The 15,225-nt window shown below is 37.7% G+C and overlaps 1 protein-coding gene and 1 long non-coding RNA gene across 12 annotated transcripts in view; both read left to right on the top strand.

Annotated features, from left to right (window-relative positions):
- Positions 1 to 4,437, top strand: part of LOC148845979 (NAD(P)-binding Rossmann-fold superfamily protein) — a 70,559-nt gene extending 66,122 nt beyond the window's left edge. For 9 of the 10 annotated variants that reach the window (XR_016101976.1, XR_016101975.1, XR_016101973.1 and 6 more), the window contains one exon: positions 4,062 to 4,437. Coding sequence is in view for 6 of the 10 variants with exons in the window: in XM_088953637.1 (XP_088809763.1) it covers positions 4,062 to 4,148 (87 nt within the window). In the remaining 4 variants the exon portion in view is untranslated. The remainder of the gene's footprint in view (positions 1 to 4,061) is intronic. The other variant, XR_016101974.1, reaches the window with a different exon arrangement.
- Positions 4,438 to 6,347: 1,910 nt separating this feature from the next.
- Positions 6,348 to 7,949, top strand: LOC148845978 (uncharacterized). Of its 2 annotated transcripts, none has more exons than XR_016102481.1 (2): positions 6,348 to 7,292; positions 7,379 to 7,949. It is a non-coding gene; the product is annotated as an uncharacterized LOC148845978 (long non-coding RNA). The 2 variants fall into 2 exon arrangements; XR_016102482.1 differs by having other exon boundaries at positions 7,022 to 7,292; positions 7,364 to 7,949.
- The last annotated feature ends 7,276 nt before the right edge of the window (positions 7,950 to 15,225 follow it).

The raw sequence follows: 15,225 nt of genomic DNA, 5'->3' as shown, positions 1-15,225 counted from the left end.
TTAATGGTTACCCACTTTCTGTATATTATCCATAATTCAACGACCATAAGTTGGATAGTGTTGCCATGCTGTGATTGCTACATGTAAATGAATATAAATGGTTTGAAATGGTGTTGATGATTAAGTTTGTCTATTGAGGATTCCATGTATGGGCTATAGCTTCACAAAAATATGAACTGCATTGAGCAATCTGGATTAAATCCTATATGACCCACATAGAAAGGAAGTGTTGTGAACAGTGCATGAGGTGCTTCTAGATGCTAAAGTGCAGCAAGGTGCAACTATTGCACCTTATCTTGATATTGCCAATAGTACAGACCTTTTGCACTTGGGTGTGCCCATCAGCTGAAGTTCAAGGTGCAAAAAGTGTATCCCAGTGGAGGCCTGCATATTTATTTTTTATAATATTCTATCTTTATGCTTCTGCAACCAGTGTTTTAAAAGGCGTGGGAGGCGTACGCCTGGAGGCATGCCTCTAGGCAAGGCACTCCCAAAACGCCCTGAGGCGTAAGCCAGAGGCGCTGACACCTCTGAGGCGTACACCTCTTGTGCTTTTTTCATGAGGCTTGCTAGAGGCGTACGCCTCATGCGCCTCATGCACATCTGATATAAAAAGACAGAAAGAAAAAGAAAAAAGAAAAAAGGGAAGGAAAGGAAAGGAAAAAAAAAAAAAAGAGAAGGGAAAGAAAAAGAAAGAGAAGAAAAAAAGAGAAAAGGAAAGGAAAGGGAAGGGAAGAAAAGATAAGGGGAAAGAAAGTGGTTTGCCCCCTGCCCCTTTCAACTAATGTTATGCATTTTTATTCTTCTTAATATAAAAGATTTTTATTAAAAATAAAGAAAAATTGAGATCCCCCTTCCTTTTCATCCTCCTCCTAACCCCCCTCCTCTTAAGGAGGCTTACGCCTCCTTGTGTTCAGGAGGCTTACGCCTCTTGCGTTCTGAACTACGCCTCACACCTCTAGGTAGTAGAATGCCTTGCGTCACGCCTCCGTGTTTTAAAACATTGTCTGCAACTAAAGATTTATAGTATGGTATCACATATTTTGTCTATTTATTCAGCACAGTACTCTTGTCACCATATCATACAACTTTTACATACAGTCATGCATGTGTCAACTTCATTGGTATAGGTCCTCTAGTTTTCTTTTCTTATGCTGCTTCTGATTTTGTTTGTGTTTTAAGTTGCATCTGTTGTTATTATTGCGAGTCCAAAATTTCCTCTAGGATGTTTCATTGGCATTTCTATGTGTTTTAACCAACCAAAGCTAAAAGTTCATTTAATGCTTCATTATTGTTTAGAAAATTTCAAGCATCATCTCATACTCTCTTGGTTTTTCAATTTCTATAAAGGTAATGATTAAAAAAGTAATCAAGGATAAATCAAAGAAAAATAAGAGAAAGAAGTTACGAGCAGTTTTTATAGAGAGATAGAGAAGGAGATAAAGAAATGAATGATGTGAAGAGCAAACCAACCTCGGGCCTCGATGTGAGATCCCACTAACTTTTATATATATCAGTTTGATCTGTCAACACTCCCCCCAAGCTGAGTGTAGGGATCAATCGTGCCCATCTTGCCTATTCAGTGATCAAGCTTAGCTTTATTAATTCCTTTGGTGAAGACATCAACCAATTTCTTGTCAGTGTCTACATAAGGAAGGCAAACTTCTCTTGAAACCACCCCCTCTTTGATAACATGTTTAGTAACCTCAATGTGTTTAGTTCTGTCATGCTATACTAAGTTGTGAGCTATTTTAATAGATGGTTATCACAGTATAACATCATACGTGTATGTACCACAAGTAACCCCTAACTCTAGTAAGGCTTAAACTCACATGTTTGATGCTCCATTGACTATAGCTCAATATTCTACCTCTACACTAGAATGGGCAACAACTATCTGTTTCTTGCTCCTTCAAGAAACAAGGATACGATAACCTGGTATAGAATTCTTGTCGTCAATCCTGTCCAGTTTGAATCAATAAAACCTTTTATCCTCATGTGTCCATGACTAGAGAATACACCTCGCCCAGGTTTCTCCCTAAAGTAGGCAAGAACTCTCTTCATTGCTACAACACGTGTATCTCTAAGTCAATGCATGTACTGACCATAGTTATCAAGGCACTAAGGCAAGGCTGGGCAACAAGGGGGCGCCTGGGCGTTGCTTGGGCGATGGGATTTAAATAAAAAACCATGAATCTCTATGGTTATTCCCTAGGTTCCATAGCAACCAGAAACGAGCTATGACAATGGTAAATCAGATGGTAAAGGCAAAAAAGTAGTAAGAGTAGCACTAGAATCCTCTTTAGATGTGGTAACAAGATTAGCATTTCCCTTTCTGTTGTTTCTGTATTGAGCACTCTTCAAATGTTTTTTCAACCTCCAGCAAAAATCCCGTGTATATTTAGGCTTTTGTAATTATCACATTAAACCTCCTTCTGGTTAATTGAAGCGGTATATGCAGAAAAATCTTAGATTGCACCATCATCACCATCTTCCCAAGGATTAAAGTATCGATAGGATACACCAGATATGGGGTGTATTGTATCTGTACCCATGCTCACCGGCACAGGATACACTACAACTCTGTGTATGCTGCCAGTCATGCATATCAGCACGATACTCCACTGTATCGGTGTGTATCATAGTGTATCGGTGGATACAATGCCTGATACTCGCCGATATTAAGGCATATCGAACCCTAATTTGATGACATATTCAAACCTTGATTTAAGATTTAATTTTTGCCAAAATTTTAATTAGAACTGAAAATATAAAATTAATTTATTATATTTATATAAAATGATTTATATATTTTATTTTACATATAAATTATATGTTAAAAATGAAAACATATTTATTATTTGAAAAGATGGAGTTATTATTTATATAAAAATACTAAATAAATAAAATTTCCCAAAAAATTAATAAAAATTGTAAATTATAATTATAAAACTGAAATAAATAATTTAGGAGTTAATTTTCCCCAAAATTTTAATACAAACTGAAAAGTATAAAAATAATTTATTTTATCTACCTTAAATTATTTATATGTTTTATTTTAGAATTATATGTTAAATAAACAATTGTATGTTAAAAATAAAACATATTTATCATTTTAAAAATAGAGATTATTTATATAAAAATACTAAATAGTATTTTTTCCAAAAAATAATAAAAATTGAAAATTATAATTATAAAAACTGAAATAGAGTGATAATTATTGTATGATATGTACATCTTCCAGAGTCTTGGTTTTGTTGATTGTAATGTTTCTCTTCATAGAACCTATTAAAGTGTACATTTCTCATGTATTTATACCTCATTCTTAGTTAATTCAGCTTGAAATTTATTGATATTAATTTATTTATATGATCTGTATGCATTTCCCTAGCATATGCAAGCATTTTCATATCTTTTGTCGTATCCATGTGCTTCCAAAGCATATCTGTATCCAAGCTGTCCGATATGATTCTCAATACTGATATTTTAATCCTTGCTTCTTTCTATTCTATTAACCATGCACAAGAGAGTATGCTCGAGTCAATGAGACATCACAACATGTCAAAATAGATCATCTAGTAATGTTGTACACTAAGTTCAGGAAGGAACTTAAGTATATGATTCTTCTCAACTAATTGCCTGAGTATTGGCATCCTCACATTTCCACTAGACCATATCTAGATGATCAATCTCTTGCCAGAATGACTACAAGTTCAAGATATACAATGCAAGAGGCATATTTTCCTGCTTTAGTGTATATACTGAAATCTGATATGAAAGATGTATATACTGGTTCTGTCAACATTTGAAAAACGTCCTTGGTTGAGCAAGTAGTGTGCTCTCTTGTGTTGTGCATCATGCCTTGGGGTACAAGAATGGTTTATCGTGCATCTAGGGTTCTTAATTGTGGAAGTTCTTAATTCAGTCATTCAGTCATTCGTTGGCACTCCATAGACTATTATTTGTGGAAGTTCTTAATGTTTCCTTGCACATTATATTTTGCATTAACTACTCTTCGGAATTATATCCAAGATCCTAATGTTGATTTAATTGTCTTTCAGGTTGGCAAGAACAGAGTAGAAGCTGCTGCCAAAAAGGGAAACACTTACTCATATAGCTTACTCTTTGGCACCAAGAAGGCAACATGAATTCCTTGACATACAACTTGAAATCTTGTATGTATCGTTTTCCTTGAGATAAACTTCACTGCATATTTACTTGCAATGGTGTTGACTGAATATAAATAAAGCAAGAAGGATGGGGGTGTTGAAAGCAAGAAGGATGAAGATCTCATCTTACCATGGTGTTGCAACATTTGCCATCAATTCTTATTCCCCTCTTCTTTTCAACAAGGATCCGATTGCTTTATAAAGTTAATGATTGATTGTTTTCTTCAGTAGTGAAATTACAGAAATGTTGATCGTGATGGTTTGACCATGTGTCAGTTTGTGTCACAATTAATAATTTCACTAAGGTGGACCCTCAAAGGCTCAAAGGCCGTAAATGTGGTTGAAAAGAGGTTGGTTGAGATGGAAGAAGATATTTGTTATTTCTCTCGTAATGCAAATAATCTTAGAAGGGGCTCGGTCTTGCTACCCACTAGCTATTCCCAGTTTCCCACATCTCTACCCAGTGATAACCTGAAAATCCGTGGCCGGACCCCAACATCCGATCCAATTATCTCGAATACGGATGATGTATTTATGTAATTGAATTGGATTCGAATTTGACTCCATTCGATTTTATTATATTATAATATTTTTTTATTTTAATTAAATTATATTTAAAATTACAAAAATATATTTTTTATATCTTATATTATTTATGAATTTATATATTTAATAAATTAAGTATTATATTTACAGTAATTTATTATATAATAAAGTTGAAAAGCCATTAACTTTTATTTTTTGTATTTAAAAAAATTAAAGCACAAGTCCATGACGATTCAAATTCGAATTTGAGGTTTTCAAATTTGATTGGATTTTGAATCAGATTCAAATGCAGGTTTTCAATAGGATTGGATTTAGATTTTGTTGAATCCAATCCACATCTAATCGATTACAACCCTAATTACAGTTGCGCGTTGTGAAATAGAATATGGATTAGATTAACGCCTTACACTATTGAGCGGGATGTGTCACAAATGTAAATCTCCATGTAAGTGTTACGTGTTCATATCCTTTTCCATATGCGAATATGTTGAGATTCAATGGTTTGAAATTTTTTATTTACTTTATTTTATTTTGGCTCTAGTAATTACTTAAACTATCCCTCAACTTCAAAACTCTATTTGCCCTCGTTGAGTCATTACTTCATTGGGCAACTTTAGCTCGAGTCTAAGCACCCATCTTGCCATGGGTTGTGATGAAGATAAAAAATCGTTGACTGTGTCGGGATCAGTTTGGAGGTTAGAGGGTTCTTATAAAAGAAGACAAGGTCAAAGGGTTCGGGGTGAAATCCCGGGCTTGGGACTCTGTAAGGGCTGAGTTATCCGGGTGGTAAAGCTAATAATTAATGAGGCCAAAAGTATCTAGTAAACACAAAACTAATCTTTAAATAGGCTTTCAGGTCTTGTGCCAAAGGGATACGTGTCAGAGAGATGTTGGGCATCTAAAGGCTTGACATGACACCTGGACACCAACTGAAGTGGAACACATACAGGTGACTCACACGCCATGTAATTGATGCATGGAGGAAGCTCGAGGCCCAATGATTGACGTTATAGCCATGCACAATGATGGTGTTCTCAGGTGGGGCTGCCAAATGGCCACTCCATGTACACGTGGTGGAACTCGGGTGTGCTTCTTCTGGTGCAGCTCGCCTTGGTGAAGTGTAATTTCTCATCGATCTAACTCGGGTTGTACACTGAGCTACCACTTGACAGGCCAATGGTTTGGTCAAAACAGTAACCAGGTCCCCTAAGATGAACCCAACTCACCATCATCAAGCTGTATTAGAGTGAGGTGGACCTTAGGTATCCAAGGTAGGTTCTGTGGGACCGAGGTGGCGTTAGTCGACCGCATTGGGAGCTCATAGGTAGAGGCATGGATGCTCTTAGAATTGTCATGTGTCTAAATTCTATTGGATGTCACTTCGGGAAGGAAGTACTTGAGAGGCGGTTCTTTCCGGGCGATCCATTGTGGGAATTTTTTGAAATCCATCAATCTGTATGAACGCAAAGCGTCGTTTCAATCCATGTATGGACTCCACACGCTAAAATGATTTTGGTTCTCGAAAAACCCAACCGTCATGAACCCCAACAGTTGGATGTAGGTAATCATGCCCGTTGGTGGCCGGCCTACCATCGCTGCCTATAAATAGGGAGGCAAATGGGGGTCCATTTCATATTCCAATCGTTTTAAAGGGTCTCACTTCTGAGGCCAGAGAGCTTGTCACTTTTAAGCATCTCGAGTCATAGATCAATTTCTCTTTGGTCTTTGGTCTTTTTCTCTATGTCCTGGGTGAGCCTCTCCTCTCAAGTTCATTTTCATCTTAAGTTTCCATGTCTCGCTCTCTGCTACATTGGGACTTTAGAGAAGTGGATAGGGTCATCCAAATGGAGTAGGAAGAGCTTCCCAACTCGACCTCCTCCGAGGCTTGTTGACCAGCTCGATTTAGACTCCGACCCATTCACTCCTACTCACTCAACCCTTGTTGACCTACAAACGATCCAACTTTTGTATGGGGTCTCTGAGGCTTACCGGTTTAGGCTCCCCACAGTGAGAACAAGGTCTGCGTGTACAAGCAAGACTATGAGGCAGGATTGAGGTTCCCTCTCTCGTACATGATTACCGATGTCCTGAATTATCTTAGGATTATTCTTGGGCAGCTCTCCGTGAATGCATTCATAATGGTTGTGGGGGCTGCCTTGGTTGGTCACGTGCACGGGCTCTAATCAACATTAGGGTCTTCGAGAGCCTACACTCAGTCAAGTGTCACCCCGAGCAGAAGACACATTACAAGCAGGCTCCTCCCTTGGGAGTTCTTCAAATAGAAGAGGTGTCAATGTCTGTAGCCCGTGGTACCCAAGTTCCCTAAGCCCCCCCATCTTCCATAACATCAGAAGGAGCTAGGTTCTTGACAGTTCGAGGTGAGGGGAACGTGTATGTGACCCCGAGAAAACGCCGATCTGAGATCACAAGTGGTCGGTGCATCGCGACGGCAATGTCCATAACCACACGATTACCTGCGAGCTGAGTTGGAGCTTTGTTCTGCCCACGTCTTGGGAAGAATTTCGGAACCTTCCCTTAGCAGTCCTTGGCACCCATATCTTCAAGTATATAATGAAGGTAAAGGTTCAGATCCTATGTTTTTCCTTTCCTTCTTCCCTCGGTGTTTGACCTTGACATTTTATTTCAAGCCAATGCTTGCCCAGGGGATCTTCCAACGAGGCAGTAGTCACTTGGAGCGGATTAAGGGCATTTCCCTAATCGAAGAGGGGTACATTGCCGAGGTCAATAAAGCCCTTATGGAGAAGACCCTGACCTGTGGTCATTGGGCATCACATAGCCTTGATGTAGGTGTCGAAGCAACAGGCCCAGATCGATGAGCAGCGAACCTACATCAGTGAGTTAAATGCCTAGATCAAGGAACGACAAACTTGGCTTGAGGAGTGTCAAGTTTGGATTGAAGAACTTTTGGCCAAGCTAGAGAAAGGAGAGAGACTAGAGGGCTAAGGAGTTGAGGGCTAGGGATGAGCTACTGGTTACAAAAGAACACGAGAAATTGTTAATCTCACGTGCCTATGACATTACTAATTTGACCATATAAACATAGAATGAATTACAAGATTGGTAAAAAGTGATCTAAGACAAGAAGACCAAGAAGCCATTTACATGTAAGCCTGTATGATTGAAAGAAGTACAAACACACATGACGTTATACGTACGGATGTATGTAGTCCTTTAAATGTTAATACACATAATTAATATTCATATTTTATAACATTTATTGATGGCTATTTTTGATATGACTATGTATACCTAATGAGACATAAGTTTGAATCATTTAAAAAGTTTAAAGAATTTAGACATGAAGTTGAGAAAAAGTTGGTGAGACAAATCAAAACCCTTCAATTGTTTCTTATTGCTATACCACAATTAAACGGTGTATCAGAGAATAAATCAAACTTAATATGGTTCAGTTACTCATTGTCCACTTAGAGTTATCTATATACTTTTGGGGACATGCATTAAAGGCTGTGATCTACTTGTTGAAACAAGTCGGTTCCTAAGACTCCATACGAGTTTTGGAGTGGCAGATATCAAGTGTCAGACAATTTAAAGTGTGGGGTTGTCCAATACACGTCAAAAAGACAAGTGTAGATAAACTGGAATCCAAAATTAGTCGTCACCTATTTGTACTCTACCCTAAAGACTCCATTGGATATCTCTTTTATGGTCCAAGAGAACAAAATGTCTTAGAAGATGACTGCATCCTAAGCAATCATCGTTATGAAGTTATTCTTCATGAAGTGGGATCAGGGGTAGTGGGAGATAACCCACAAATTCTACATATCAATACCTAACCTAGAAGATCTACTTGGGTACCTAAACCTTATATATGTTTCAGTTATGATCAAGAAAGCTACTTGGTGGAAGCCATAGATAATGAGGAAGATCCATTGACTTATAGAGAAGTTATGTAGACATAAACTCCTTAAAATGGGTAGATGCCATAAAATTCGAGATGGACTCAACGAATACTAACAGAGTGTGAACTCTGGTAGACCCACCCCCTAGGGTAAAAGCAACTGGTTGCAAATGGACCTACAAGAAGAAGAAAGGCTTTGATGGAAGGATTGATACCTATAAAGATCGACTAGTTGCGAAAGGTTACACTTTGGAAGGAGACAAATTGGGTGTGTGTGCCTAATGAGACATAAGTTTGAGTCTTTTTAAAAGTTCAAAGAATTCTAACATGAACTTGATAAACGGTTAGGGAGACAAATTAAATTCCTTCAATTAGATCAAGGAGGTGAATATCTCTCTAACAAATTCAAGGACTAATTAAATGATAATGGGGTTATATCACAACTGTCTCCTCCGGCTACACGATAATTAAACGGTGTATTAGAGAGAAGAAATAAGATTTTATTAAATATGATCCAATCACTCATCGTCCACTCAATGTTACATATCCTTTTGGGTGCACACTTTAGGGACTATGATCTATGTGTTAAACTGGATTTCGACTAAGTCAATTCCTAAGATTCATTATGAGATTTAGACTGCCAAGAATCTAAGTGTTAGACACTTTAAGGTATGGGGTTGTTCAACACACATTAAAAGGATAACTACAAACAAACTGAAGTCCAAAACCAGTCATTGCCTATTTGTAGGCTACCCTAATGAATACAAAATCAGGATTTCAATAAGGGATTCATTCATTTCAAACATGGAGTTACTCTCTCTAAAGGAATGTCACCTAAGACCCTGAGGAGATAAAGGACATGAGAAAGGTTCCCTATGCCTTTGCCATAGGGAGTATCATGTATGCTATGTTGTGCACCCGACTTGACATTACTAAGATTATTAGTATTAAGTAGATATTAATCCAAACCAGAATAAGAGTACATGACAACTGTGAAGAACATATTAAAATACCTATAAAGGACTAAAGCCTATTGTCTTGTCTTCGGTGGAAGTTCACTACAAATGGTTGGTTATATAGATATAAACTTTTAGCCTAACATAAATGATAGAAAGTATATATTTGGATATATCTTTATGTTGGGATCCTATGTGGTCAGTTGGAGAAGTAACAAACAAGAGTTCATAGTAGACTCCACGACCAAGACTGAGTACATTGCCGTAAGTGAGGCTGCTAAGGAAGCAGTTTGGATAAAGAAATTCATCTAAGAACTAGGAGTTGTACCACCTAGCACATCACCCATTTTACTATTGTGTGACAATACTAAAGACATTGCTCAATCCAATGAACCAATAACCCACTCGAAGTCAAAGCACATAGAGAGGAAGTATCACATTATACGGGTGATTGTTGGTAAATGAGACATTCAAATTCATAAGGTAGCATCATTGAAAAATGTGGCAGACCCATTTATTAAGTCACTGAAACAAAAAGTGTTTGAAGGACATTTGAATAATATGAGACTGAGCCTAATACCCAATTGGACCTAAGTGCAAATGGGAGTTGTTAGATAGTGCATGCCTTTAGTTTCAATCAGATTGATATACATTGAGAAACATACTTGAATTGGCATAAAGGAAGCTAACCAAATGCTCATAACCAAACTAATTTCAAATCCTCAATTTATTAAAGAAACTACAAGAAGAGGGAAGTCTAGTAACAACATTTTATCTTAAAAAGATAGTGAAACAAAGTTCAACTTATTGAAGTCAAATCAAGTTATCCCAAGGATGCTACCTCCTATGCAGGTGTGAATTAATCTAACTATTTGTTTTCAATTTAAAACACAACTCTCTCTTCCCTACACTTTGCTCAAATCAGTAGCCAACACCTAAGAGTGAGGATCTGCATCTTATTTTAGACCCGTAGAGCCATTTATTCCAAAGGGGGAATCTGAAATCTACCTTCACAACAATTAAGTCACGACTGATCTCAACACAAAGATCGAGTTGGGACAATCCAGCCTTGAACCCAAATCCCTTCAACCGCTTAACAAAAAGGACTCTTAAGGACATTAGTTCAGCATCGCCACTCGGTGATCCAACTGTTAGATGCGATCTTCTGTCTGGACCCAATTGACCAAATTTGTATCCAAGCTTAACCCATTCATTTGGCCTAGACCCTAACATAATGACCACCATAGGAGTCTTTCTCATAAATTGATGTAAGAGTTGGTACAAAGAGAGAACTTCTTTGTGCTGCCATGAGTTCAATGGGCACTTGGATCACCCAAAATTTGGAATAACCAACTCAAGGACCCCAATTCCTTTATGGCTTGTTTAAGGTTCCTCAAGAAGTAAGCTAAGCCAAACCAAGAAGGATAAATAGGAACAGCAATAGGTGTCACCCCTTCTTCTCGTTTCTGAAATTAGTTTGTATCCTCTCCAAGACCAATTAGAGATAAGGCAAAGGAGAGCACCCATGTTCAAAGGACCAAATCCCCCAACAATCAGAATGCCAGTCACCCTCTCAGCTAAGGTCAAGTAGGTTTGCTATTTCTGTAGGCAACCATGGCCCTAACAGAAGTTGCAGCATAGTTCAAGAGCCAACAGCAGTTGGAAACCGATGGGGATCCATAAACAAAAGCAAGTCTTCAAAAGTCCAAACCCAAAATAGGTATATGGGGTCTTCTACCTCCCTGAACTAGAATTTCAAAGCCTCAAACTATCTTGTAAAGCCAATCTTTTTCAAATTCTCATTTTAGTTTTTTCTTAAAAAAAATCCCTTATTTTCTCATCCCACTGAAGTATAGGGTATCAATCTGAAAAAAGAAACTCATCTAGATGCTACTACTATTCCCTTTACCCTTCCTCCTCTTATTACTTTTTCTCTTTTTTTTATTATTATTTTTTTTTATTTTTGAAATTCAAAAGCTGATGTTCTAATGAAAACTTAGGTTCTAAGGTATGAAATTCAAAACTGATCACTCATGTAGTTAGCCTATCATTTACATTGATCAACAATGGTCATGAAATATCAACGCAACAGTAATTTGCATAGGCCAAGTAATAAAACCACTTCCTCCTTCCTCATCTAATCATACATCCATAACAAAAGCATTAGAGAGCGTGGACAGAGAAGGCTATATGCATCGCTGCCCCTGAGAAAGGCTAAAAACCAGAAATGCAAGTAAATTTCTATCCTCCATTGAGCAGCTCAACTCAAAATTTGTACCTAAGGCTGTGTTTGGTTGCAATGCAAATAAATTTATACTGATGCAAAACTATGGCAGTGTAAACGATTTGAGTGTAAATTCTGACCTATTTTTGTTTCAATTTTTAGCTTATTTTGTTGATTGTAGTACAAATGAAGTAAATTAAGACAAGAAGCAAAATAAAGTAAAATCCAAAGCAAAGTTAAACCAGAATTTGCATTTTTTTTTCATTTTCCCTTCCATGCATTTGTACTAGTGCAAATAAAATTGCACTGCAACCAAACGAGCCTAAAGGGAGGCTAGTCATTGCAAATTTTGACTTCTTGATGATGTACAAGCTCAAATGAATTTTTTATTTTCTTTCTCTATTTCTTTTTTTTTTTTTTTTTGAGAAGAACAGAGTTAGTTAGCATGATTAACACAGGTCCAAACCTCAAACCTGATAAGTAAATTTTCTGCAAAAATCCAAAACTAGAAACCCTTCCTTCTCAAGCAAACTCTCAACAATTTCAAGAAAGAACCATTCTCGTTTTAGTTGAGAAATTAAAATAAGAGAGATGGGGAATCAAAGGTTATACTAATTAGCTTACAACTGAAGGCAAGCTTTCGTGGACTGGAATAGCAGCAATCAAAGGAAAACCCACTTGAGCGAGCCCTAAATAGTGAGAACGATAGCGATGGGAGTGATCGTTGGTGGTATTGCAAAGTCCTAACTGAGAAGAAGGGAGAAGAAGAAAACCCTAATTGAGAAGAAGATGAGAGGCAAATTGTTGAAGCATCAAAGTTTAATCTTTAAGTCGAGGATCATTGGTTAACCTTCGACCCAACCCCACCTTGACCCTTTTCCCTCGACCCTAATGGGTCACTCGGCCAGTGTTGATCGACCATTAGAATGGGTGGGTTGAGTGGGTTAAATGGATTGGGGTCAGAATTGCCAGTCCTAGTTAACAATCCATCTATACCTAGAGAACCAATATAAGCTAGAATTGCATTTAGCCAAATCTAATACTATAATAGATTCGAATGACAACCTCTAGAAACTTATTTGGGGATAAAATAACAGCTATGATTATATTATCCAGAAACTATAGCATATGAGAGATTATTTCAAACTCATAATCTCAAGCCAAGCACGACTAGACTACAATGAGGTCATGAACAACATGCAAAGATGCTATGAATTTTATATTAAAGATAACTTTCAAGCAAGGCAAAAGAGATTCTCATACTAAAAGCATAGGAGATACCAAATCCTAAATAAAAAAGTATGAATTATTTGCAAATCAAGAACAAAAAACTAAGCTACTAATCAATATTACTGCTCTTAATCAGAAATAAGGCTTAAAAAACACACTACTACAAAGAGAAAAAGAAACTAGACTAACTCTTGATCCTAATAAGAAAAAAGAGAGGGAGACCAATGACACTCACATAACTCTCAAAATGTCTCCACTGGAGTCGTCAATCTGTGAATGTTGGAAAAATCCCGATAATTCACTTCATGGCCAATCAGATGGAGTCACCACCCATCAAAATAGATAACTGGGAGTGATGGGCCTCCTAGATTTATATTCATAAATAAGTTGTGACTCCATACTAATCGCCCTAGGCAAACAAATCTGGGTAAGTTAAGAAAGAGAGAGGGAAAGGGTTAGGCACTCCTCTCTCTTGTCGATGTGAATAATGGAATTCCCTCATTGATTTGAGCTCAAAATTGAATACTCGAGTCCATCTAGACGCTTGAAAGGAACATAAATACTTCTATCTCCACCTCTTGACGAGCCCCCCTTTTGGATGAAAGGGCCTGGGCAAAAGGACGGGAGATTCCCTCACCCCTTTTCTAACAAACCCCCACCTTCGGACTCAACTGGCTTATCTAAAAAGATAGAGAAAGAAGCCTGAACCTCTCAAATGCCAAAGAACGTTGATACTAGAAAATGAATTTAAATACACACAACAGAAGAGAACGATTTAACTATCAACCTAAAAAAACAGAAATAAGAAAAAGAAAAACACCAGAATGATAATCAAGCCATTAAACCAAATAGGAACTATGAGGTAAAGTGATTGGTGAAGACCTCTACAAGGTTTAATCTCCTTGGAAAATGATTCCCGATCAAAGGTACATTGGTTTGTCTTCGAACAAAGGGATTGGTGAACACCAAGACACTAATGGTAGGATGTATTTGATGGAAGATAGAGCAAAAGAAGCTTCGCCTACTGAAAAATCTGAACACTGTAAAAAAAGAGGATTTGATGGAAAAAGTAAAGAGAGTGTTTCATTCAATTGATTTAAATAGATACAAGATACAAGATTTTGGAAGTAGGGCACATGTCAAATAGTTTATTACAACTGACCAATGGCTTGGTACGTGGCAAGTAGTTTGTTACAACCAACCAACTATTTCGGTTATGTACAGAGACTGTAATATGCCCCCTCAAGTTGGAGCATGGCTACAGATAATGCCCAACTTGGATAGAGCTATACTGAATTGATCCTTTCCTAGAGCCTTAGTGAAGTTGTTGGCCGACTAATTCTTTGTAGGGAGGTGGGAAGTGACTATGACTCCCGATTGAAGATGATGTCTAATAAAGTGGTAGTCAATTTCAATATGCTTGGTGCGCTCATGGAAAACTGGATTTGCTGCTATGTGAAGTGTTGCCTTGTTATCGCAATACAACTCCATGGGTTGATGATGTTGCAAGCTTAAATCTTTGAAAAGCCGATGGAAACATAAAAGTTCACTAATAGTCGCTGCCATGGAGCGGTATTTTGCTTTCGCTGAGGAGCGGGATACTGTACATTGCTTCTTTGATTTCCATGACAATGGAGAGTGACCAAGAGTGATGAAATATCTTGTTGTGGATCGTCAGGTAAATGGATACTCTGCCCAATCAGAATCGCAGTAGGCATACAAAACCATATCATTGTCGCTAATAGGTGAATGCCTTGATTTGGGCATGACTTCAAATATCAAACTCCAAGGATTGCATCCATATGCTGCTAACATGGTTTCCTCATGAATTGACTTAAAATGTGTACAGCATATGTTATTTCTGGCCGAGTAATGGTCAAGTAGATGAGCCTTCCCACCAATTGTCTGTTGCACTCTGGATTGTCAATGGGTGGACCTGCATCTGGCTCAAGACGATGTTGTTGCTCCATTGGAAAGGGACACGACTTACAGGCTATCATTCCAACATCTTGGAGTATGTTGAGTGTGTACTTTCTCTGACATAGGAAGAAGTCATCATTTGTTCTTGAGACTTCGGTGCCCAAAAAGTATTTCAGCGGGCCAAGGTCCTTGATTGGAAAACATTTATGAAGATACTGCTTTAGTGCTACAATCTGAGTGGGATCACTGCCAACTATGAGTTGTGATTAAAAGACGTAAAGAGGGTGGTGTTAGTTGTGG

The sequence above is a fragment of the Nelumbo lutea genome, chromosome 7 (genome assembly GCF_056320005.1).
Source record: "Nelumbo lutea isolate HS-2025 chromosome 7, American lotus-T2T, whole genome shotgun sequence".
Taxonomy (NCBI): domain Eukaryota; kingdom Viridiplantae; phylum Streptophyta; class Magnoliopsida; order Proteales; family Nelumbonaceae; genus Nelumbo; species Nelumbo lutea.
The sequence above is the reverse complement of the archived record's forward strand: the minus strand, read 5'-3'. Positions and strand labels throughout refer to the sequence as shown.